At 44.1% G+C, this 24,651-nt stretch overlaps 1 protein-coding gene across 1 annotated transcript in view; it reads left to right on the plus strand.

The window, feature by feature from the left end:
- Positions 1-24,651, plus strand: part of LOC126419836 (glycoprotein 3-alpha-L-fucosyltransferase A-like) — a 63,362-nt gene that overhangs the window by 13,007 nt on the left and 25,704 nt on the right. The window contains exons 2-3 of the mRNA XM_050087229.1: positions 27-177; positions 18,298-18,527. Coding sequence (XP_049943186.1) covers positions 27-177; positions 18,298-18,527 — 381 coding nt within the window. The remainder of the gene's footprint in view (positions 1-26; positions 178-18,297; positions 18,528-24,651) is intronic.

Below are 24,651 nucleotides of genomic sequence, written 5' to 3' on the forward strand. Positions count from 1 at the left end.
GTGATAGCACGCCGCTTGTGCTGCAGGCCGTGGTTCTTATCCGGCGGCTGGGAGTGGCCACAGCCCGGTGACGGCACGGCTCCACGCCGTGTCTGGCCTGGGGAGGCGCCTGCCACCTCCGACCGCATCGTCGAGCAGCTCATGTTCTCGCCGCTGCGCCGCCGCCCTCGCCGCAAGGTGCATCCGTCTCTTCACTCGTAGCCGGTAACCTCTGCCTCACGTGGCGCAATGCATGCAGTGCTTGCAAAGGAAGCATACACCTATCGGATCACCTATTTAGCTATGTCGCACGATAATAGTAAGCTAGTCACACAATCTTAATTATTACCTCCAAAAATACACTACTGGCCATTAAAATTGCTACACCACGAAGATGATGTGCTACAGACGCGAAATTTAACCGACGGGAAGAAGATGCTGTGATATGCAAATGATTAGCTTTTCAGAGCATTCACACAAGGTTGGCGCCGGTGGCGACACCTACAACGTGCTGACATGAGGAAAGTTTCCAGCCGATTTCCCATACACAAACAGCAACTGACTGGCGTTGCCTGGTGAAACGTTGTTGTGATGCCTCGTGTAAGGAGGAGAAATATATACCATCACGTTTCCAACTTTGATAAAGCTCCGATTGTAGCCTATCGCGACAGCGGTTTATCGTATCGCGACATTGCTGCTCGCGTTGGTCGAGATCCAATGACTGTTAGCAGAATATGGAATCGGTGGGTTCAGGAGGGTAAAACGGAACGCCGTGCTGGATCCCAACGGCCTCGTATCACTAGAAGTCGAGATGACAGGCATCTTATCCGCATGACTGTAACGGATCGTGCAGCTACGTCTCGATCCCTGAGTCAACAGATGGGGACGTTTGCAAAACAACAACCTTTTGCACGAACATTTCGACAACGTTTGCAACAGAATGCACTATCAGCTCGGAGACCATGGCTGAGGTTACCCTTGACGCTGCGTCACAGACAGGAGCGCCTGCGATGGTGTACTCAACGTCGAACCTGGGTGCACGAATGGCAAAACGTCATTTTTTCGGATGAATCCAGGTTCTGTTTACAGCATCATCATGGTCGCATCCGTTTCTGGCGACATCGCGGTGAACGCACATTGGAGGCGTGTATTCGTCATCGACATACTGGCGTATCACCCGGCGTGATGGTATGGGGTGCCATTGGTTACACGTCTCGCTCATCTCTTGTTCGCATTGACGGCACTTTGAACAGTGGATGTTACATTTCAGATGTATTATGACCCGTGGCTCTACCCTTCATTGGATCCCTGGGAAACCCTACATTTCAGCAGGATAATGCACGACCGCATGTTGCAGGTCCTGTACGGGCCTTTCTGGATACAGAAAATGTTCGACTGCTGCCGTGGCCAGCACATGCTCCAGATCTCTCACCAATTGAAAACGTCTGGTCAATAGTGGCCGAGCAACTGGCTCGTCACAATACGCCAGTCGCTACTCTTGATGAACTGTAGTATCGTGTTGAAGCTGCATGGGCAGCTGTACCTGTACACGCCATCCAAGCTCTGTTTGACTCAATGCCCAGGCGTATCAAGGCCGTTATTACGGCTAGAGGTAGTTGTTCTGGGTACTGATTTCTCAGGATCTATGCACCCAAATTGCATGAAAATGTAATCACATGTCAGCTCTAGTATAATATATTTGCCCAATGAATACTCTTTTATCATCAGCATTTCATCTTGGTGTAACAATTTTAATGGCCAGTAGTGTGGTAAGCTAGTCATACAGTCTTAATTATTACCTCCAAGAATATAAAGTTACGTAATTAACCTCTTGTGTGTTTGCAGGTACAAGGGACGTTCAATAAGTAATGAAACACTTTTTTCTGAAACCAAGCCATATTTTTCCGCACTCTTTTGGCTACAAAACCTTATTTTTCAACACGTTTTGTGTTCAATGTGTCAACTTTACGTTACCTTATTGGGAGAGGCTGTATGCCCGAATGGTATCACTCCACCCGTTGACGTCGAAGTAAACGTCTCGCCGCATCTCTAACCTCTCCCTCATCGACGTACTGCTTCCCGCGGAGTCCATCCTTCATTGGGCCAAGCAATTAGGAGCTGGAAGCTTCGAGGTCCAGGCTGTAGGGTGGATGAGGAAGAACAGTCCAGCGAAGTTCGTGAGCTCGTCTCGGATGCTCAGACTTGTGTGAGACCTTGCGTTGTCATGGAGAAGAAGTTCGTCTGTATTTTTGTGGCGACGAACACCCTGAAATATTTTCTTCGATTTCTCGAGGCTAGTACAGTACACTTCAGAGTAATAATAATCATGTCGTGTGACGAGGGCCTCCCGTCTGGTAGACCGCTCGCCGGGTGCAAGTCTTTCGATTTGATGCCATGTCGGCGACTTGCGCGTCGATGGGGATGAAATGATGATTAGGGCAACTCAATACCCAGTCCCTGAGCGGAGGAAATCTCCGACCCAGCCGGGAATCGAACCTGGGCCCTTAGGATTGACAGTCTGTTGCGCTGACCACTCAGCTACCGGGGGCGGACACTTCAGAGTAGATCGTTGCACTATGAGGGAGGACGAAAACGAAATAATCACTTCACAGTCCCAGAAAACTGCCGTCCTTTCTTTACCAACTGAGGGTGCGGCTTTGGATCTTTTCTTCGGATGCTGTGGTTTCACTACATGGAGTACCGTTTTGTTTCAGGTTCCAAGTGATGATCCCATATTTCATCGCCTGTGACGATGTTCGACAAAAAATTTTCAAATCAGCCCCGTAACGCTCAAGCAATTCCACACAGATGGTCCTTCGTTGCTGTTTATCGCCTTCCATTAAGTGGCGAGGAACCCAGCTGCCACACACCTTTGATTACCTCAACTGGCGGACAAGCGTGTCAGCACAGCCGACAGAGACGTCCAGTTGAATAGTGAAGTACTTGGATTGTGATTCGTCGATCACCTCTGTTGAGAGCGTCCGCACGTTCCAACACTGTGTGCGGCCGGCGGGCACGCGGGACTTCGGACAGTTGCGCGCGACTTCTTTGTTGCAATGGTGACAGACACCTCGTCCAACGACTCAACATGGTTTTGTTTATTGCTAGGTCTCAGTAGACATTCTGCAAGCGCCGATGAATATCTGCGATGGTCTGGGTTTCCACCAAAAGAAACTCAGTGACAGCTCTCTGCTTGAAACGCACCTTCGTTACAGGTCCCATTTTGAAGATTACGTATAGTGCTTTCACCTATGGGAACAACATGAAAGTATAGGAGCTGAAACAGGAATATTCCAGAACGTCTCACGAAAAATTCCGAATTTCTTACCCGAGAAAAAAATCTGTTGCTTTACTTATTGCACGTCCCTGGTACATACGGAAGGTAGTCATACAGTCTTAATTACCTCGAAAAATATGAAGTTACGTAATTAATTTTTGTGCGTTTGCAGGTACATGTCTGCAGTTCTGGTACAAATTGAAACCCCTGCGTTACAGTAATATACACCAAATAAACAAAAACAGTCCGAACGGGGCTTGCAGGATCAACGGTATCGACCGGCCGCCGTTTCATCCTCAGCCTTTAGGTGTCACCGGATGCAGATATGGAGGGGCATGTGGTCAGCACAGCGCTCTCCGACATGTTGTCAGCTTTCGTGACCGGTGCCGCTACTTCTCAATCAAGTAGCTCCTCAATTGGCCTCTCAAGCGCTGAGTGCACCCCGCTTGCCAACAGCACTCGGCAAACCCGGACGCTGGCCCACCAAGTGTTAGGCAAGCCCGACACCGCTTAACTTCGATCTGACGGGAACCAGTGTTACCACTGCGACCATGCCGCAGCCGAAACAAAACGACGCAGCCCATTTATAAAGTGGGTTATCGTGCTGTAGTTCGTTTTCAGCATTTGAAGGAGAAAAACGCTACAACAATCCTTGGTGAGTTGGTGATAGTGTACGTCAACAATGCATAAACGTATGACACAATGTTTAGGCGGCATGGACGCTTCCGATGTGGGGAAACAGGTCTGAAAGAGGAAGAATGGAGTGGCAGACTTTTCTCTCTTTGAAGAACCTGGAATAATAAGAGACGTGGAGATCCTGGCGCTCCAAGCCCGCCGTATCGCGATCGAGGCGATAGTGCAAAAACTGATAATCAGTCATGGATCCGTTTTCAAAATCTGCATCATGTTCCGCAAGTCACCTAACGATATGTGGGGAAGGGTACTTCTGGTACCACTTACAGATTTCCCCCCCCTCCCCCTCACCACCACCACCACGTTCCACTCGCGAATGGCGCGTGGGAAGAATGGCAGTAGTTAAGCCTCTGTATTACCCCTATTTTCTCGAATTTTCTCTTCGTGGTCATTTCGCGAGATGTGTGTGGTGGGAAGTAATATTTTGCCCGACTCTTCATGGGAAGCGCTCTCTTCAAATTTCAAAAGTTAACCACTTCGCGGTGCACAACGCCTCTCTTGTAGCGCCTGCCACTAGAGTTTGTTGACCATCCCTGTAGCGCTCTCGCACGAACTAAACCATCTTGTGACGAAACCCGCCGCTCTTCTTTGGATCTTTTCTATCTCGTCTATCAGTCCTACCTTGTTGTAATCAAGAATCGGTCGGACAAGCACCTTGTAAGCCACTTCCCTCAGGGATGAGTTACATTTCCTTAAGATTCTTCATATGAATCTGGTGATTCCACTTAAGGTGGCTCTGGATAGTTAGTCCTAGATTTTATACGGTAGATACTGTTTCAAGCAGTTTGTCATCAACACCGCAGTTGTACAGTAGTGGATTTATTTCCCTTTGTATCACAATGTACTACATTTATTTACATTCAGGGACAACTTCCAGAGCCTACACCATTCGGCAATCCTCAGAAGGTCATTCTGCAAATCGATTCTGTCTTCTGGCGTTGCTAGTTGCAGCCGGCCGAAGTGGCCGAGCTGTTCTAGGCGCTTCAGTCTGGAACCGCGCGACCGCTACGGTCGCAGGTTCGAATCCTGCCTAGGGATGTAATTAGGTTAGTTAGGTTTAAGTAGTTCTAAGTCTAGGGGACTGATGATCTCAGATGTTAAGTCCCATAGTGCTTAGAGCCATTTGAACCATTTTTTTGCTAGTTGCAAATTATCATCCGCGTACAGTCTTAAAGAGCTTCCGAGACTTTCTACTAGATCATTTATATACACAGAAAACAGTCACTGTGCTATTACACTTCCTTAGGTTACTCGGGGAATAGCTTTTACATCTGACGATTTTGTCTCGTCATTAGGGGCATGTTGAGTTCTTTCCGTAACGAAATCTTGAATCAAGTCGCAAATCTGGTGCGATACTCGGTAAGCTCGTTTTCTTTTTTTTGTACTAAACTGAAGTGTAGGAGATGTCGAATGCCTTCCTGAAGTCAATCAACACGACATCAACTTGATCGCCGTTGTCTTTGGCGCTACAGACTTCATGGAGGAACGGAGCGAGCTGAGTTTCACAGATCTGTGTTTGCAAAACCATGTTGATTTTCATGGAGGAGATTTTCGTTCTTCAAAAACGTGATAATATACGAGCACAAAACTTATTACATAATTCTACAACAGACTATAATTATGTACACTTTCCCTCGACCCTTCTTTGAAACGGTGATGACTTGTGCTTCTTTCCACTCGCTAGAAACCCTTTGTTGCTGCAGCAATGTACGATAAACTGCTGCTAGTCTTGCATGACATTTCAACATGACAAAGTTCGCCGCCCTCTGCGGTCCACGACTGCTCGAACCTATTAAAATACCCGCACTGCCGAGATGTCACTGGAAATGTTGCAGCTGTGTCAGACGAATCCAGATGACTTCTTTAGCTGCCGAATCACCATGGACGAATGACGAGTTATCAACATTACCCCGAAACAAAGGAGCAGAGCAAGCAATGGATGCATGTGGATTCACGACGGGCGGAAGAGGCGTAACCACCATCGTAGAGCAAGATGATGCTGAGTGTGGTTTTAAGACTACCATGGTGTGGTGGTTATAGAATATGTTCCTAAGAGGCGAATTGTCAAAGGAGGAAACTACCGAAATGTCCTGACGATTGTACAGGAGGCTGTCAAGACGGTGCATAGCACCATAGCGGGAAACTGTCCGATGTGGGAGTTCCCATACTGTGCAGGACACAGTCATATACGTTGTCGCTTTTGGCTATCGTATTTTGCCTCACACCCCCGCCCCCTCCTTCCCCCGCCATACTTTCCTGACCTGGCACCCAGCGACTACTTCCTCATTCCTCATGTCAAGAAACCATTGTATCGCAGGCGCATCCAGAATGTCGCAGAATTGTTTTTCGAGGTGGAACGTTTCCTGAACAGTCAAAATACAGAATTTTACAAACGAGGTCTCCTATATGTCATTCATCGTTGGGGAAAACGTGTTGCAGTGCAGGGTGCGTATGTAGATAACAGATGACACCGTGGTAGCAGCTTGATTTTATTCGAGGAGACAATTATAACTTTATGACAAGTCCTCGTACTTTCATTTTGACTTTAACAAATATTGCTCTAATGAGCTCCTCAACATTGTCCAGAAATCAGATTAAAAGTATTATGAGCCAGTTAAGCTGTACGGTGAATGTTAAAAATGTCCCAAGGCTGCAAGAGCGCCAGCCGTTGAACACAGCGTTAGCTTAGCCAGTCATAAATCTCCTGCTGCTAGGCTGTTCGATTGCTTCTCGTATGGTATTCAACAGGGTCGCAAAACTTTAAATTTTGATTTTTCGAAAACACTAGGGCAACTTTTGCTACACTTAACTATGTAGCACAGTCACGCAAATGATGAACGGAGTCACTAAACAATTGGGTGTATGCTTCCTTTGTTAGAATTTCTCGTAGTAATTGTGGAAGAATTTGCTTGTAACGTAATGCTGTATGAGTGATTTTGATTTCACCCAGCAGATACCAAAATTTATTTATAAGCGTTCCTTTATTATAAATTCATGTTCAGTGCAACCATTCATTTCATTTCACAATGTGGAAAAGCCCTGCTACAATGACTACACCCACGTACGTTTCGCACTTTGTTCTTCTAGATACACTCACATCTATAACTCTGCAGGATTGCACCATTCGGTGGGAATTATTTATTAAGATGTCAAAAGTTATGGAATAGCGATATGCACATATACAGATGGCGGTAACATCACGCACACAAGGTATAAAAGGGCAGTGTATTGGCAGAGCTGTCGTTTCTAACCAGGTGAATCATTTGAACAGGTTTCATATGTGATTATGGCCGTATGACGGGAATAAACAGGCTTAGAACATGAAATGGTTGCCACAGCTAGGCAAATGGAATATTCTATTTCGAAAATCGTTAGGGAATTCAGTATTCCGCAATCTATAGTGTCAAGAGTGTGCCGAGAATACCAAATTTCAGGCATTGTCTCTTACCACGGACATCGCAGTGTCCGATGGCCTTCACTTAACGACCGAGAGTAGCGGGGTTTGCATACAGTTGTCAGTGCTAGCAGACGAGCAACTCTGCGTGAAATAACCGCGGAAATCAATGTGGGACGTACGACGAACGTATCCTTTTCGAGAGTGCCGCGAAATCTGTCATTAATGGGCTGCGGCAGCAGGCGACCGACGCGAGTGTCTTTGATAACTGGCACAATATCGCCTGCAGCGCCTCTCCTGGGCCCGTGAACATATCTGTTGGACATTAGACGACTGGAAAAGCTTGCCCTGGTCAGATGAGCCCCGATTTCAGTTGTTAAGAACTGATGGTAGGTTTCGAGTATGGCTCAGACTCCACGAAGCCATGACCTCAGTTCTGAAAAAGGCACTGCGCAAGCTGGTGGTGGCTCTGCAATGTTGTGGGTCCTGCTTACAAAGAATGGACTGGATCATGTGGTCCAACTGAGTCGATCATTGACTGGAAATGATTATGTTCGGCTACTTGGAGAACATTTGAAGCCATTCGCGGACTTCATGTTCCCAAACAATGGTGGACTTTTTATAGATGGTAATGCGCCGTGTCACCGGACCACAGTTGTAAAAGATTAGTTTGAAGAACATTCTGGACAATTCGAGCGAGTAATTTGGCACCCAGCTCGCCCTACATGAATCCCATCGAACTTGTCTGAGCCATAATCGAGAGATCAGTTCATGCACAAATCCTGCACCGGCAACACTTTCGCAGTTATGGACTGCTATAGAGGCAGAATGGCTGAGTGTTTCTGCAGGGAAATTCCAACGACTTTTTGCGTCCATGCCGTGTCGAGTTGTTGCCCTACACCGGGCAAAAGGAAGTCCGACACAGTATTAAGAGATATCCCATAACTTTTGCCACCTCAGCGTACGTCGCAATATTTGACTGTGCGGTAATTTCTAAGACTGATTGCCTATCGAAGTCGCGGGGTCCGAATGATACATATAGAACACGCGATTGTAAATCGATCATGCGACTCTGGTGGCGGGCGTTATGAGTATGTTTACAGTGGTCACTACAGCAACGACAAAAGAAGAGCGTTACAAAAATACTCATTAATTTGTTACAGGCGGCACTTAAATTTAAGTATTTGGCTCTCAGTGATAAATTTTCGTGCAATCATATGGCCTTGCTGGAATCCTAACTGACATTTTCGGTAATTCTCTGAAAAGCGCTTTCCCAACTCCAACTCAGATTTACAAAAGAAAATATGAGTTTATGCTGGTTATGTAGACGATATAATTATTGCCTTTGACGACTGACCAAGAATTAGAACAGTTGTTCAGCACGTTCAGTAGTGTCCATGAGAAAATATGCTTCACAAAAGACATTCAGAATGAAAACGCGGAATTAAACTTCGTCGATCTTAAAATATGTATAGTAAATAACAACCTCAGCTTTAATGTTTTCCGCATGGCAACTTATTCGTAAAATTTTATCCTAGATAATTCTTCTTATCCACGATTACGGAAATCAGCATTTTTTCATTCCGGTATCAATCGTGCCATATCGACGCCCCTGTCTCCTAGTAACCTACAAAATGAAATCAGTGTAATAAAATGCATTGCTGCAAATAATGGTTATAAGCAAGATGTAACAGATCGTATCCTCAGTAACAAAACTACCAAAACATTTTCAACAAGGTAACAAATTCGCTTACAATAAAGAGGACAATAATAAATTAATTTCCATCCAGTTTCTAGGCAACGTGTTGTACGGGATTGAAGCCTTTTGGTAAATACACTCCTGGAAATTGAAATAAGAACACCGTGAATTCATTGTCCCAGGAAGGGGAAACTTTATTGACACATTCCTGGGGTCAGATACATCACATGATCACACTGACAGAACCACAGGCACATAGACACAGGCAACAGAGCATGCACAATGTCGGCACTAGTACAGTGTATATCCACCTTTCGCTGCAATGCAGGCTGCTATTCTCCCATGGAGACGATCGTAGAGATGCTGGATGTAGTCCTGTGGAACGGCTTGCCATGCCATTTCCACCTGGCGCCTCAGTTGGACCAGCGTTCGTGCTGGACGTGCAGACCGCGTGAGACGACGCTTCATCCAGTCCCAAACATGCTCAATGGGGGACAGATCCGGAGATCTTGCTGGCCAGGGTAGTTGACTTACACCTTCTAGAGCACGTTGGGTGGCACGGGATACATGCGGACGTGCATTGTCCTGTTGGAACAGCAAGTTCCCTTGCCGGTCTAGGAATGGTAGAACGATGGGTTCGATGACGGTTTGGATGTACCGTGCACTATTCAGTGTCCCCTCGACGATCATCAGTGGTGTACGGCCAGTGTAGGAGATCGCTCCCCACACCATGATGCCGGGTGTTGGCCCTGTGTGCCTCGGTCGTATGCAGTCCTGATTGTGGCGCTCACCTGCACGGCGCCAAACACGCATACGACCATCATTGGCACCAAGGCAGAAGCGACTCTCATCGCTGAAGACGACACGTCTCCATTCGTCCCTCCATTCACGCCTGTCGCGACACCACTGGAGGCGGGCTGCACGATGTTGGGGCGTGAGCGGAAGACGGCCTAACGGTGTGCGGGACCGTAGCCCAGCTTCATGGAGACGGTTGCGAATGGTCCTCGCCGATACCCCAGGAGCAACAGTGTCCCTAATTTGCTGGGAAGTGGCGGTGCGGTCCCCTACGGCACTGCGTAGGATCCTACGGTCTTGGGGTGTATCCGTGCGTCGCTGCGGTCCGGTCCCAGGTCGACGGGCACATGCACCTTCCGCCGACCACTGGCGACAACATCGATGTACTGTGGAGACCTCACGCCCCACGTGTTGAGCAATTCGGCGGTACGTCCACCCGGCCTCCCGCATGCCCACGATATGCCCTCGCTCAAAGTCCGTCAACTGCACATACGGTTCACGTCCACGCTGTCGCGGCATGCTACCAGTGTTAAAGACTGCGATGGAGCTCCGTATGCCACGGCAAACTGGCTGACACTGACGGCGGCGGTGCACAAATGCTGCGCAGCTAGCGCCATTCGACGGCCAACACCGCGGTTCCTGGTGTGTCCGCTGTGCCATGCGTGTGATCATTGCTTGTACAGCCCTCTCGCAGTGTCCGGAGCAAGTATGGTGGGTCTGACACACCGGTGTCAATGTGTTCTTTTTTCCATTTCCAGGAGTGTAAATATAAATGGAAGGTAACTTTTTCTATTAATAGTAGCCTAAATATACATCTTGTGTATATTGTCAAAAATGCTGTGGATCATTTCTCAAATTCTGTTACGAGTATTCACAAAATGATCTGCAATGATTTTCCCAGTTACTGTATCGGACAAAGTGGTAGAACAATCAAGATGTGGTATAAAGAATATCTATTGGGAAACAAAGGTAGTAATCTACTGAATTCCACATTTATTTATTTATTGCTTGTCATACTCAAGGGATTTAGAGGATACCGTAATCTTACGCAAAGAAGTAAAAGGGCGTAGATTAGATTTATGGAGAAGAGCTTGAAATTTTCAGACACTTAAAGAAAAACTATGGCTACATTTTAAACGAACAGTTTCAACTTGCATGTAGATATTTCTGGGGAGGCTTTAAGCTTCCACTTCTGGCCTAGCAGCCAAGCTGACTGGTCGGTACTGGCCTTGGCGTAGTATTTCTTTTCTTCAAAAATTCTGTTCAGTAAGAATACGTCTCTTGTTATTTACAATTTGCTTTGTCATCCACGCTTGGTTGCTGTTGAACAGTTTAGTAATGCACCCGCTTTTTATTTTTTTAGTGTGTTTTTATTCTACCGACAAGATCGTGAGTTTTTGTTTAGTGAGGCCTCGTCCATTTTTTCTGGTTATTTTATAACACCCCCTCCTCGTACTGTTCTTATAACATGCCCTATTAGTGCGACCACTCCCATTAGCATGATACTTTTATGGTTGCGTATTCACACACAAGTGCTTCTCGTGCGGTTTATACATTTTGTATGTTTATACATTTTTTATGTTTACCAGAGTCTGTAGGCTTCTTATAAGGCATATAATTTGAGTGATACTCTTTCCTTCTCCACTTGCTCTGTTCAACTATTTGGTTAATATGTTAATTCTGTTAAAATACGTGGTAGTGAAATTACACACGTTGCTCATGCAGCTACGCGCAGGAGCACCACCTATCAGAGGTAACTCAAACTCAAGGATAGTGCCTTCACTCTTGTACCAGTCGGCGCATGCCACTGGCTCTGAACGTGACATATTGACGTTCTATGGGATCTGATGCCACGTTTTATATTTGTCATTTTTATACAAATCTTTCAGGTGGCATACTATATATTGTTGTATTCTGCGTCGGATATGAGATATTTTCAAATAACTGAAAGTTTTAATATAAAACCCTAAAGTAAACGGCTACTACATTTTTGTATAATATATTTACATGGTGATTAAGTTGATGACATTACTAGGCGGAGTCAACGACTCCCACTTTGACTATAGATAATGTGACTTTACGTGAATATGCTTCTCTAAAATTCTTTTGTAAAATTTTCTGTAATTTTGTTCGTTGTAATGTTACTATCTCTGTTCCATACACAATGTCGTAATCTTGTTAATAGTTTCTACATCTTCTGAAGAAGACGGTTTTAAAAACCGTCCAAACCACTTTCAAGGTCTAATAAACCTGTATTTTGCAACTGGTTGGCTGTCATATATAATGCTTTGAAATTTCTTGTAGGTACTTGAAGGTTACGGCTTCCAGCATGGTGTGTGGAGTTTTGAGGTATCAAGTCCCCCTTGCCCCCTCCCCCCCTCCCCCCCCCCCCCATACCCCCCGCCGTGTACAGTATGGGTGTGCTGTTGGACAATCGCCAAACTGTGATGTGGACATGAAAGAAGTAGAAATGCTGTGCGTCTCGAAGACAGCAGATTTTTTTTTTTTTTAATGACGAGAATATTGCGAAAGGCAGATTAATAGTTCAATAGAGCAATGATCAAGTAAGCCTCGCTGCTGCACCTTTGATTGTACATTGATTACTTTCCTTTCGCTGTCACACATTCTCCTTCCCAAGTTGGAGAACTGGCTATTTTTACCGAAAAGTCGTATTTTGAAGAGATGAATCAAACAACTGCATTGGTTTTAAGAACTGACACTATCTTTACTGCAAAGTCGTATTTCGAAGAGACGAGACAGATAATTCCATTTGAGTTTAAAAACTGACACTCACTACTGTGGAACGTCACGTTCCAAAAGGTATATGTTGATCTTTATAAGAAGGAGACCTTTTAGAATTTTTTCTTCTGGCGGGGTAACGGATAAGAAATCAAATATCTGGTTGTCTAGCAGACAACCCCTAACAGTCTTGCCATCAGACAACAATATCAACACTGCCCGCTTCCTCCGCTGAAGTCGTGTGCCCATTCTTTTCTGTACGTGGTTGACACACCGTAACGTTTCTGGTATCTTATCACTGTAAGATCTGCTATCAACAAAAGAGTTGAATGAACTAGAGTCACCATCTCCGACGAACTGCAAATTGCGGACACCTTGTTGTTGTAGACAGCGATGAGAATGTTTACGGCTGACGTAGTTTCCATTCTTCCAGTGGAATCCACATAGTTCTCGGTGCTCTCTGCTTCGTGCTGCATCTTTTTTCCTGCATCTGACTTACAAATTTTACTGCATCCTTGACAACGCTTGAATATATAATTTCTACATCTGGGACCTTACCTGTATCAACACTTGTGGCAGCTGTAGAGGAGTTCAAAGACTGATGGCCCCTCTTCTGCCAGGTACCATCAAATGCAGTTGTTATGTTGTAGCGTCTCGCCGTCTCTATTTTCCTCAACTGCCTCTGGTGTTGCAGTTTTCAGATTCTTCTTCTATGTTTTTACATTGTCTAGTAAAATGTCTCTATGCTTTCATACATTTGTAGTGGGGCGTGGGAGACATATTTTACTACATTAATATTTCTCCAGTAGTAGACCATTTCCCAAAGCACCTCAGTCCATAAAATATCTTAGCTTGACTCAAATAGTTTATTAACTTTACAATTATCTGAGATAAAAATTGATTCTGGATTTTACAATTTTCACATGAAACTGTCAGACTACAACCTAATCCTTTACATTTTAGAAGCATCTGCGGCGATATTTATTCTTCCCTGCCCCCCTACACACACAAATTTACTGAACACGGACCACCCGGCCGCTGTGGAAGAGCGGTTGTAGGCGCTTCAGTCCGGAACCGCGCTGCTGTTACGGTCGCAGGTTCGAATCCTGCTTCGGGCATGGATGTGTGTGATGTTCTTAGGTTAGTTAGGCTTAAGTAGTTCTAAGTCCAGGGAACTGTTGACCTCAGATGTTAAGTCCCATAGAGCTCAGAGCCATATCTGAACACGGACTTGAGAATACTCAAATCTATAATGATATTAATGTCTTTATTACTCGCATTTCTCTTATTTCAATGCAGTTCATCACATTTATTTCTGGAGGAGGAGCTTGAAGGTGTAGCAGTGGATGGAGCTGAGGTTCTGGGTGAACGTTCATTCCTGACCTCACTCGCATCACTTGAAGCGCCAAATTAAGTTCTGTAGTACCGATTTCCTTTGTTTTTTGCTTTCTTGAACATTTCTTTTGCTCTTGTTGTGATCAAATGTAATAATTAATACACAAGATCAATAGAAGACCAACAAAACAACACAAAGAATGAAGTACTTAAACACGTTATACTAAGAATATGGCATGCACAAATCACTTATGCAGCAAGGTCTCCACTAGAAATTAAGTCGAACCACTGCGTTCTAGACCTTGTGGTTAGATATTACATATACTTTTTAATAAATGAAATGAAATCCTAAAAACGTCCGATGCATCTATTTAAGCTAAACTGAATGTACTTCCAGTCAGCCAAATTTAATAAATCGTACACATCAAATTAATTAGGAAATTCAAAGTACGAGGGCAGTTCAATAAGTAATGCAACACATTTTTTTTCTGAAGCAGGGGTTGTTTTATTCAGCATTGAAATACACCAGGTTATTCCCCAATCTTTAAGCTACACAACACTATTTTTCAACGTAATCTCCATTCAATGCTACGGCCTTACGCCACCTTGAAATGAGGGCCTGTATGCCTGCACGGTACCATTCCACTGGTCGATGTCGGAGCCAACGTCGTACTGCATCAATAACTTCTTCATCATTCGCGTAGTGCCTCCCACGGATTGCGCCCTTCATTGGGCCAAACATACGGAAATTCGACGGTGCGAGATCGGGCCTGTAGGGTGCATGAGGAAGAACAGTCCACTGAAGTTTTGTGAGCTCCTCTCGGGTGCGAAGACTTGTGTGAGGTCTTGCGTTGTCATGAAGAAGGAGAAGTTCGTTCAGATTTTTGTGCCTACGAACACGCTGAAGTCGTTTCTTCAATTTCTGAAGAGTAGCACAATACACTTCAGAGTTGATCGTTTGACCATGGGGAAGGACATCGAACAGAATAACCCCTTCAGCGTCCCAGAAGACTGTAACCATGACTTTACCAGCTGAGGGTATGGCTTTGAACTTTTTCTTGGTAGGGGAGTGGGTGTGGCGCCAATCCATTGATTGCTGTTTTGTTTCAGGTTCGAAGTGATGAACCCATGTTTCATCGCCTGTAACAATCTTTGACAAGAAATTGTCACCCTCAGCCACATGACGAGCAAGCAATTCCGCACAGATGGTTCTCCTTTGCTCTTTATGGTGTTCGGTTCGACAACGAGGGACCCAGCGGGAACAAACCTTTGAATATCCCAACTGGTGAACAATTGTGACAGCACTACCAACAGAGATGTCAAGTTGAGCACTGAGTTGTTTGATGGTGATCCGTCGATCATCTCGAACGAGTGTGTTCGCACGCTCCGCCATTGCAGGAGTCACAGCTGTGCACGGCCGGCCCGCACGCGGGAGATCAGACAGTCTTGCTTGACCTTGCGGCGATGATGACACACGCTTTGCCCAACGACTCACCGTGCTTTTGTCCACTGCCAGATCACCGTAGACATTCTGCAAGCGCCTATGAATATCTGAGATGCCCTGGTTTTCCGCCAAAAGAAACTCGATCACTGCCCGTTGTTTGCAACGCACATCCGTTACAGACGCCATTTTAACAGTTCTGTACAGCGCTGCCACCTGTCGGAAGTCAATGAAACTATACGAGTCGAAGCGGGAATGTTTGAAAATATTCCACAAGAAATTTCCGGTTTTTTCAACCAAAATTGGCAGAGAAAAAAAATGTGTTGCATTACTTATTGAACTGCCCTCGTATGTTTCTGCATTAAAAAAAAATTTTCAACAAAATGACCATTACACTCCCCTCATACGCCTACATTTACAACGGTACTCCGAGATCCACCTTACGACGCGTGGCAGAGGGTACCCCATATCACTATTGGTTATTTCCTTCCCTGTACCACTCGCAAATAGAACGAAGGAAAAATGGCTATCTATACGTCTCCATGGTCCTTACGCGCAATGTATTTTCGAGGCTACGGATTTGTTCTGCAGTCATCTTCAAATGCTGGTTCTCTAAATTTTGTAAGTAGTGTTCCCCGGAAAGAACGTCGCCTTCCATACAAGGATTCTCATTTGAAGTCCCAAAGCATCTCCATATAACTTGCAACTTGTTCGAAGCTACCAGTAACAAATCTAGCCGCCCGTCTCTGCATTGCTCCGATGTCTCCGCATTGCTCCGATGTCTCCCTTTAGCCGGCCGAAGTGGCCGTGCGGTTAAAGGCGCTGCAGTCTGGAACCGCAAGACCGCTACGGTCGCAGGTTCGAATCCTGCCTCGGGCATGGACGTTTGTGATGTCCTTAGGTTAGTTAGGTTTAACTAGTTCTAAGTTCTAGGGGACTAATGACCTCAGCAGTTGAGTCCCATAGTGCTCAGAGCCATTTGTCTCCCTTTACTCTGACCTGATATGGATCAAAAACACTCGGGCAGTACTCTAGAATAGGTCGTACTAGCGTCGTATATGCAGTCTCCATTACAGATGAATCGCATTTTTCTAGAATTCTTTCAATGAACCGAGGTCTGCCATTCGCCTTTCCTACCACAGTCCTCACATGCTCATTCCATTTCATATGACTTTGCAACGTCAGACCCAGATATTTGAACGACGTGACTGTGTCAAGCAGGACGCTACTAATACTGTATCCGGACATTACGGATCTGGTCTTCTTACTCACTCGCATTAACTTACATTTTTTTTACATTTATTCTGTCATTCATCACAGCAACTCGAAATTTTGTCTAGGTCATCTTTTATCCTCCTACAGTCACTCAACTTCGACTCCTTACTGTGCACCACGGCATATCAGCAAACAATTGTAGATTGCTGCCCACGCTGTCCGACAAATCATTTATGTACATAGACGGTAATAGCGGTTCTGTCTCATTTCCCTGGGGCACTCGTGAAGATGCCCATGTCTCTGATGAACAAATGATCCAAATGGCTCTAAGCACTATGGGACTTAACATCTGAGGTCATCAGTCCCCTAGACTTACAACTACTTAAACCTAACTAACCTAAGGACATCACACACATCCATACCCGAGGCAGGATTCGAACCTGCGACCGTAACAGCAGCGCGGTTCCGGACTGAAGCGCCTACAACCGCTTGGCCACAACGGCCGGCTCTGATGAACACACGCCCTCGAGGGCAACATACTGGGTTCTACAACTTAAGAGGTCTACTAGCCGCTCAGATATCTGTGAACCTCTTCCATACGCTCGTACCTTCTTTAACTACCTGCGATGGAACACAGTGTCAAATGCTTTCCGGAAATATAGTAATACGAATTCTGCCTGTTGCACTACAACCATAACTCGCAGTACATCATGTGAGAAAATGGCAGCAGAGTGTCGCACGAGTAATGCTTTCTAAGATTCTCGGTCTCAAGAAAATATATTAAATTCGAACTGAGAATATGTTCAAGAATTCTGCAGCAAAATGAAGTTAGGGGTATTGATCTGTAATTTTGTGAGTCCGTTCTTTTGTCCTTCTTATATACAGGAGTCACCTGCGCTTTTTTCCAGTAGCTTGGGACTTTGCTCTGGGCGAGAGATTTGCGATAAATGCTCCTAAAAATGGTTCAAATGGCTCTGAGCACTATGGGACTAAACAGCTGAGGTCATCAGTCCCCTAGACTAACTAACCTAATGAAATCACACACATCCATGCCCGAGGCAGGATTCGAACCTGCGATCGTAGCGGTCGCATGGTTCCAGACTGAAGCGCCTAGAACTGCTCGGCCACTGCGGACGGCAAATCACCTAGATAAGGGCGAGTACCGTAGAGTACTCTTTGGGAAACCGCATTGGGATTGTGGTTGTGGTGGTAAGTTCCTACGGGACCAAACTGCTGAGGTCATCGGTTCCTAGGCTTACACACTACTTAATCTAACTTACGCTAAGGACAACACAAACACCTGTGCCCGAGGGACTACTCGAACCTCCGACGGGGGGAAGCCGCGTGAGTCGTGGCAAGACGCCTCAGACCGCATTTGGATTCCATCTGGATTTACTTGTTTTCAACTCCTGTACTTGTTTCCCTACGCCACTATAGCCTTGATGTTAACCGCTCATAACGACAACCATAACTGTGCTCCGAGATAGTAGTGAAGTCATCTGAAGTTCTGGTGGACGTTGCCGATGACAGTTAACCATTCTCGCATTGGATTAAATTTCAGGCCTACAGTTAACCTACCATAACGAAAACATTAAATGTGTGCCACGTTGTGTTCGGTCTGAAGTCCTAGGATAACGTCCACGACGGCGAGAAACCATTTGTGCAATGGATTAAATTACATGTGTAGAGTTAAGCAGTCCTAACAACAACGACAACAACTTTTCCCCCAGGTTGTGGTGTACAATGGCTTGGCGTCCTGGGGGGACGTCCCTGCCGGCGAGGAGCCGTTCGCCCACTGCCCCGTCAGCGAGTGCTCGCTTAGCGATCGACGGCTCGAGGCCTGGGACGCCGACGCCATCATCTTCAGGGATTTCATCCCGCGCACGCCATTCCCGCGCCGCCCCGAGCAGATATGGATACTTTACATGCTGGAGCCTCCCGCCTACAGCAAGAGATTTAGGTGATGTTCACACTTTCTTCATGCCCTTAAGCACTTGTACTTCAGATGTAAATGAAAAACATAATATTGTGTATGTTGTACAGTATCAGTTTGTTTCGTCAAACGGTTACCAAACCATCATCAGACTTTAACTGTCTGTCGTCGTCCACGGACAACACTGAAAAAGATGTGACACATCGAGAGAGAAGTACAAACACAAAGTAAAAGTAATCTTCGACAGTGCTGTGGTAATGCAATTAAAAACATTAAAGTTATACAGTGAATACACTGATGAGCCAAAACATTATGACCACCTGCTTAATAGTTTGTTTGTCCGTCTTTGGAACGAAATACATCACTGATTCTGCGTATCAGGGATCCGACAGTTTGGTTTGTAGAGGTAAGTGGCAATAGATATGTACAAACAGATTATGTAATTCTCGTAAATAATAAACCACGCCGTCTACAGGCCACAAGTGGCCCATCGGGACCATCCGACCGCCGTGTCATCCACAGAGGAGTCCGCAGCTCGTGGTCGTGCGGTAGCGTTCTCGCTTCCCGCACCCGGGTTCCCGGGTTCGATTCCCGACGAGGTCAGGGATTTTCTCTGCCTCGTGATGACTGGGTGTTGTGTGATGTCCTTAGGTTAGTTAGGTTTAAGTAGTTCTAAGTTCTAGGGGACTGATGACCATAGATGTTAAGTCCCATGGTGCTCAGAGCCATCCTCAGAGGAGGATGCGGATTGGAGGGGCGTTGGGTCAGCACACCGCTCTCCCGGTCGTTATGATGATAGTCTTGACCGAAGCCGCTACTATTCGGTCGCGTAGCTCCTCAAACGGCATCACGATGCTGAGTGCACCCCGAAAAATGGCAACAGCGCATGGCGGCCTGGATGGAAACCCATCCAAAAGCCGACCACCCCCGACAGCGCTCACAGGATCCACTGCGGCAAGGCCGTTGCCTCTCGTAAATAATGGGTTGCTGATTTGCATAAGCTGTGATGGCGCCCATAGTGACCCGAATGTATTCCATAGGATTTACATCGTGTGAATGTGGTCGTCGAGACATCAACGTGAGTTCATTATTTAGGTTTTCTTATTGGTAACGCCACGTAGCGCTCTGTATGGAAATCACTGGCTGTGCTGTGTGCAGTCTGTGGCTAGTTTGCATTGTTGTCTACCATTGTAGTGTTGCACAGCTGGATGTTAACAGCGCGTAGCATTCCACAGTTGGAGGTGAGCCGCCAGCAGTGGTGGATGTGGGGAGAGAGATGGCGGAGTTTTGAAATTTGTAAGACTGGATGTCATGAACTGCTATATATATTATGACTATTAAGGTAAATACATCATTTGTTCTCTATCAAAATCTTTCATTTGCTAACTATGCCTATCAGTAGTTAGTGCCTTCAGTAGTTTGAATCTTTTATTTAGCTGGCAGTAGTGGCGCTCGCTGTATTGCAGTAGTGCGAGTAACGAAGACTTTTGGTGAGGTAAGTGATTTGTGAAAGGTATAGGTTAATGTTAGTCAGGGCCATTCTTTTGTAGAGATATTTGAAAGATTGCGTTGCGCTAAAAAAATATTGTGTGTCAGTTTAAGCACAGTCTTGTACAATTTTTCTAAGGGGACGTTTTGTATGTCGACCCTTGGCCGAGGATACCTCACTGGAATCTTCTGATCTTTTCTTGTAGTTTGTGTAATTAGTGTAGCTATTGTTTATTGCCAGCGCGTAATTGTAGAGAGAATCTCCTTTGTAGTTGCAGTCTTTCATTGTTGTTGTGGCATGCATGTAGATTTGCACCAAGTATTTCGCAGCTATTTTCAGTGCTATGTTAATGTGTTCTCTTATTTTTGCTCTTCAAATTGTGCTTTTCTGTGTTATTGTGTGAAATATTGTGACAATAATGGCGTGTGAAAAACGTAACACTAGGCTCCAAAGTAAACTGAGAAATAATAGTGACGACGAGCGTAGCTTATTAGCACCACTGTGTAATGAATTAACAGACATTCAAAGTACTAATTTCGTAATTGTGCATAGGGAAATGGAGTGGGCTGCAAATAATGGTGTTGACAGTGAAACAATTAGTGAACAGGGAAGCATTATCGATCGATCGGTCGGCAACAGCTCGCCTCAGGATTCCGAAATGACAGGACACAATCTTGCAAATACTGTAGATTCAGGTTTTGCGTCCTCACCGTTTTCTCAAATAAATCAAGACACATTTTCTGCTTTTCAAAATGCGAATATTGCCGTTTCAAATGCACTGCCGAATAGCACTGAGGAACAAGTTTCAGACACCAGTGCATTGTTATTACAGTTAATGCAACAAATGGGACAAAGGCTACAAAAGTTAGACACAATGGAACAAAATCTTCAAAAGTTAGACACAACGCTTGAACAAAATCAAAAACAAATGGGACAAAATCTTCAAAAGTTAGACACAATGGAACAAAATCTTCAAAAGTTAGACACAATGGAACAACACCAGAGACAAACACAGCAACAGCTAGACGCAGTGGAACAAAATCTTCACACCACACTTGAACAAACACGTGAAGATTTAACTACTGAGTTACATAAAATCGAATCGAAATGTCAAAAAGTCTGTAACGACGTAAAAACACAAATTTGTGAGCATTTCCAACCTATTTTTTCGCGTCATGAAAATGCATTACAGAATCACGAAGCAGCCATAAAAGAACTGCAAACTATTGTTCATGAAAATCACGACACCTTGCAAGCTAAAATTGACTCAGTTGCATCTACCGATTCGGTTACGCAACTTGCAAAAACTCAGGAAAACTTAAAGGACACAGTAGATACGATTTCAACACAAATGGACACTCTGAAACTTGGTTCAGAAAAACACAGGGAGGAAATAATTTCACTAACGGATAAAGTAGCCAAACTTTCAGATCAGTTCACTAACTTATCTACAAAGGTAGATGATGATCTGAATGACACAAGACCTGTAGCCTTCACGGACACTGAAGAGTATGAACAAATTAGAAAATTCAAACAAAATCAAAATCAAATCAATACACAGTACAAAAGAGAAATCCTGGAAGTACAAGATCAGTTGGCACAAGTAATACAAGAATTACATATTTAAGAGGACACTCACACTCCAGTACGGGAAGAGGGACATAGAAATACGGAACAACCACAAAATAATAACACAGGACACTTCGGAAATTATGAAAGAAATTGGCAAGGCACATTGGATTTTGAGATGGAACCAACGAAACGAAGTAACAATGAGCGATGTGCGACTCGCCGACACGATGTTTTTGACTATAAGCTGTTCATTACTACGCGTAAATTCAAAACATTTAAGAATTCTGATAACGACATTCATCCACAAGCATGGCTTCATCAATTCTCTCATTGTTTTCCTCCCAACTGGTCATTGGAGCACAGGTTTGAATTTATGTGTGGCTATTTAGAGAATGAACCAGCTGTAAGAATGCGATCGGTGATTCACAATTGCCACAGTGAAGGAGAATTTTATCATGCCTTCCTCTCAATATATTGGTCTCAAGCCACACAAGACCGAGTAAAACATAGCACCATAATGATGAAACATTTCGAATAATCTGAATTTTCCAGTGTTGTGAAATATTTTGAAGACATGTTGCAAAAGAATCAGTACCTTTCAAACCCATACAGCCCCTCAGAACTCATCCACATTTGCTTAATCAAATTACCTGAACATTTACGACATATTATTTTGGCAGGACGTTGCAAAGACGACATTGAAGCTTTTCAGGGACTCTTACAAGAATTAGAAATTGACACTGACAATCGCGGAACGCGAAAATAGCAACACAACAATTACAGGTCACATCCGTCGCAATTCCGCATGAAAGAAATAATAACTGGACACGACAAGGCTATTCTCACAACACAAATCGTGACCAAAACAGACACCACCCGTATGACACCCGTTGGCAGAATAATAGTAACAAAGAAAGATCGCACTTCTGTAGTAATGAATATTACAGAGATAACCGTAGAAACAGACAATATGTGAACCAAAACAATTATTATCAGGGGAGACAGAATAACTTCAGACGCAACAGTTCAGCGCACAATTACGATTCAGGGAGAAATTCTCCACCACGTGACCAACAAGAAATTAATTACAGAAATTACCGACATGACGACAGACGATATAATCGTAACGACAGACCTGAATTTCATCAGAACTGGCGAGATTCAAACAGGGTAGGGCCTTCTCGTCAAGGTGAATTTGTAGAAGTTAGATCTCCTAATCCCAATAACGACGCGCGCCAACAAAGAGACAGACAATGACTCGCACCGCAGGCAGCCACGTGCGCCGGCTGGCTCAGAGAAAAATAACGTAGACACTAACCTTGAGGAAAATTTTAGCATTCCTCACCGTCGTATACAACGTGATAATTGCGTTGAAATTGAAACTCTGCGTACTGGGAAGGGTAAAGGATTACACCACATTTCACATGTAAAACCGTTTATTGAAAGATAATCTGCTTTTTAACTTTGTCTTTGCCTAAAACTTTTCACTTCACGTTACTAGTATGCTTTGTCAGACTTAGAAACTGTTAACATGCAACAATGTTTGAAGTTAAATATCCAGTCAAGAACCAAGAGAACTTATTTAAACAGAAATTACGAATGCATTGTTATAGTGAACAGACGACAGAGTATTGTTATTTGTACATTCTTGCTTGTTAGTTGCACGACCAGGTAACAACTATAAGGGTCACATACTTAGAACATATACCGGCACTGTTAATGAGATTTTAATGCAAGATTTTGGTTTACTTATAAAGACATTCTTTATTTGAAGTACTTTTTGTGGGATTAAAGATGACTTAGCACTTGGTTTCTTTGACAGCTACACGATTATAACATGATGCTACTAATGTGTGACACAGTTTACATTGTTACTTTTGTGGTGTATCTGTTTTATATCTGCACAGTTTTTCTGTATTATTCTGGAAAGTAAAACATGTTTTAGTAGTAACTTTTGTGGTATAGCTACAATGAGACAGCCTTTTTCGTAGCACAACAATACGTTACATTATAGTACTTTCTTGATCACGGTAAGGTACGTAATAACTACGATATCTATATGCAAAGCATTTCACTTTTGGTTATCGTGAGGTAAGTACATTGACTTCTGCAGAACTTAGCTTTTGGAGGACGATAACTATGACACTTCCACAGAGATTATCATACAACAAGACGCACAGTTTAGAGCTACAGTACACGTATTTGAGTGATTAATTTTGTACTTAAAACATTTATTTTTAAAGATTTTTGAATTACAAAGAAAGTTTTCCGTGATACATTTCATTCCATTTCTGTATTCTGTAACACCTGAGGGTTTAATTACATTAATCCTCAAAGGGTACACGCTTACTTTGTGTACCATGTGTGTGGCAAGCACAAGGAGCCCTAGCTAATATGGCATTTGCTTATACAACTTTACACATCGGTACCATATTCCTCTAATACAGAATTACACAGCTATATGATTATTTAACAGAGAAACAAACTTTCTTTTACTACGTCAGTGACAAATATTTACGCAATTACACAGTTGGATAACTTCATACTTGTGAAATTGTGTTTTGTCTGTACTCAGTAACTGTTCATATTTTTTCGGAACCATTGTGATACTATGAGAGCTTTGAATTATGTATTTGGTATGGGATCATGATTTTAAAGTACGTTTGAGGTAGATGACACTATTGAAATGAGCAGAGAATTTTTTTTAGGTTTTGAAATTATTGGAGGAAACTACATCAATTTTGAAAATTGACTGAGATGTTATGATATTATTACGACGACGATGTGTATTATGCTGTTGAGGTATGTTTATGATCAATAAGATGATGCTACCGTATATGAGGAATTTGATTATGCTATGTATTTCTTATGATGAAATATTGAAGAAGTCTCGACGAATATGTATATGTATAATAAGGAAAGGAATAATGAGTAGTGGTTAGGGACTCTGATTTGTGGAAAAGAATGTTGAAAACCAAGAATCGTATTTTAAGAATTATGAAATGTGTGTACGTGGGTGAATGTATTACAATGCTGTCGAAAATTTTTTGGACACTGTTATATTTATAGGATTTTGTTTCTACACATTTG

Source organism: Schistocerca serialis, chromosome 1 (genome assembly GCF_023864345.2).
Source record: "Schistocerca serialis cubense isolate TAMUIC-IGC-003099 chromosome 1, iqSchSeri2.2, whole genome shotgun sequence".
NCBI lineage: Eukaryota > Metazoa > Arthropoda > Insecta > Orthoptera > Acrididae > Schistocerca > Schistocerca serialis.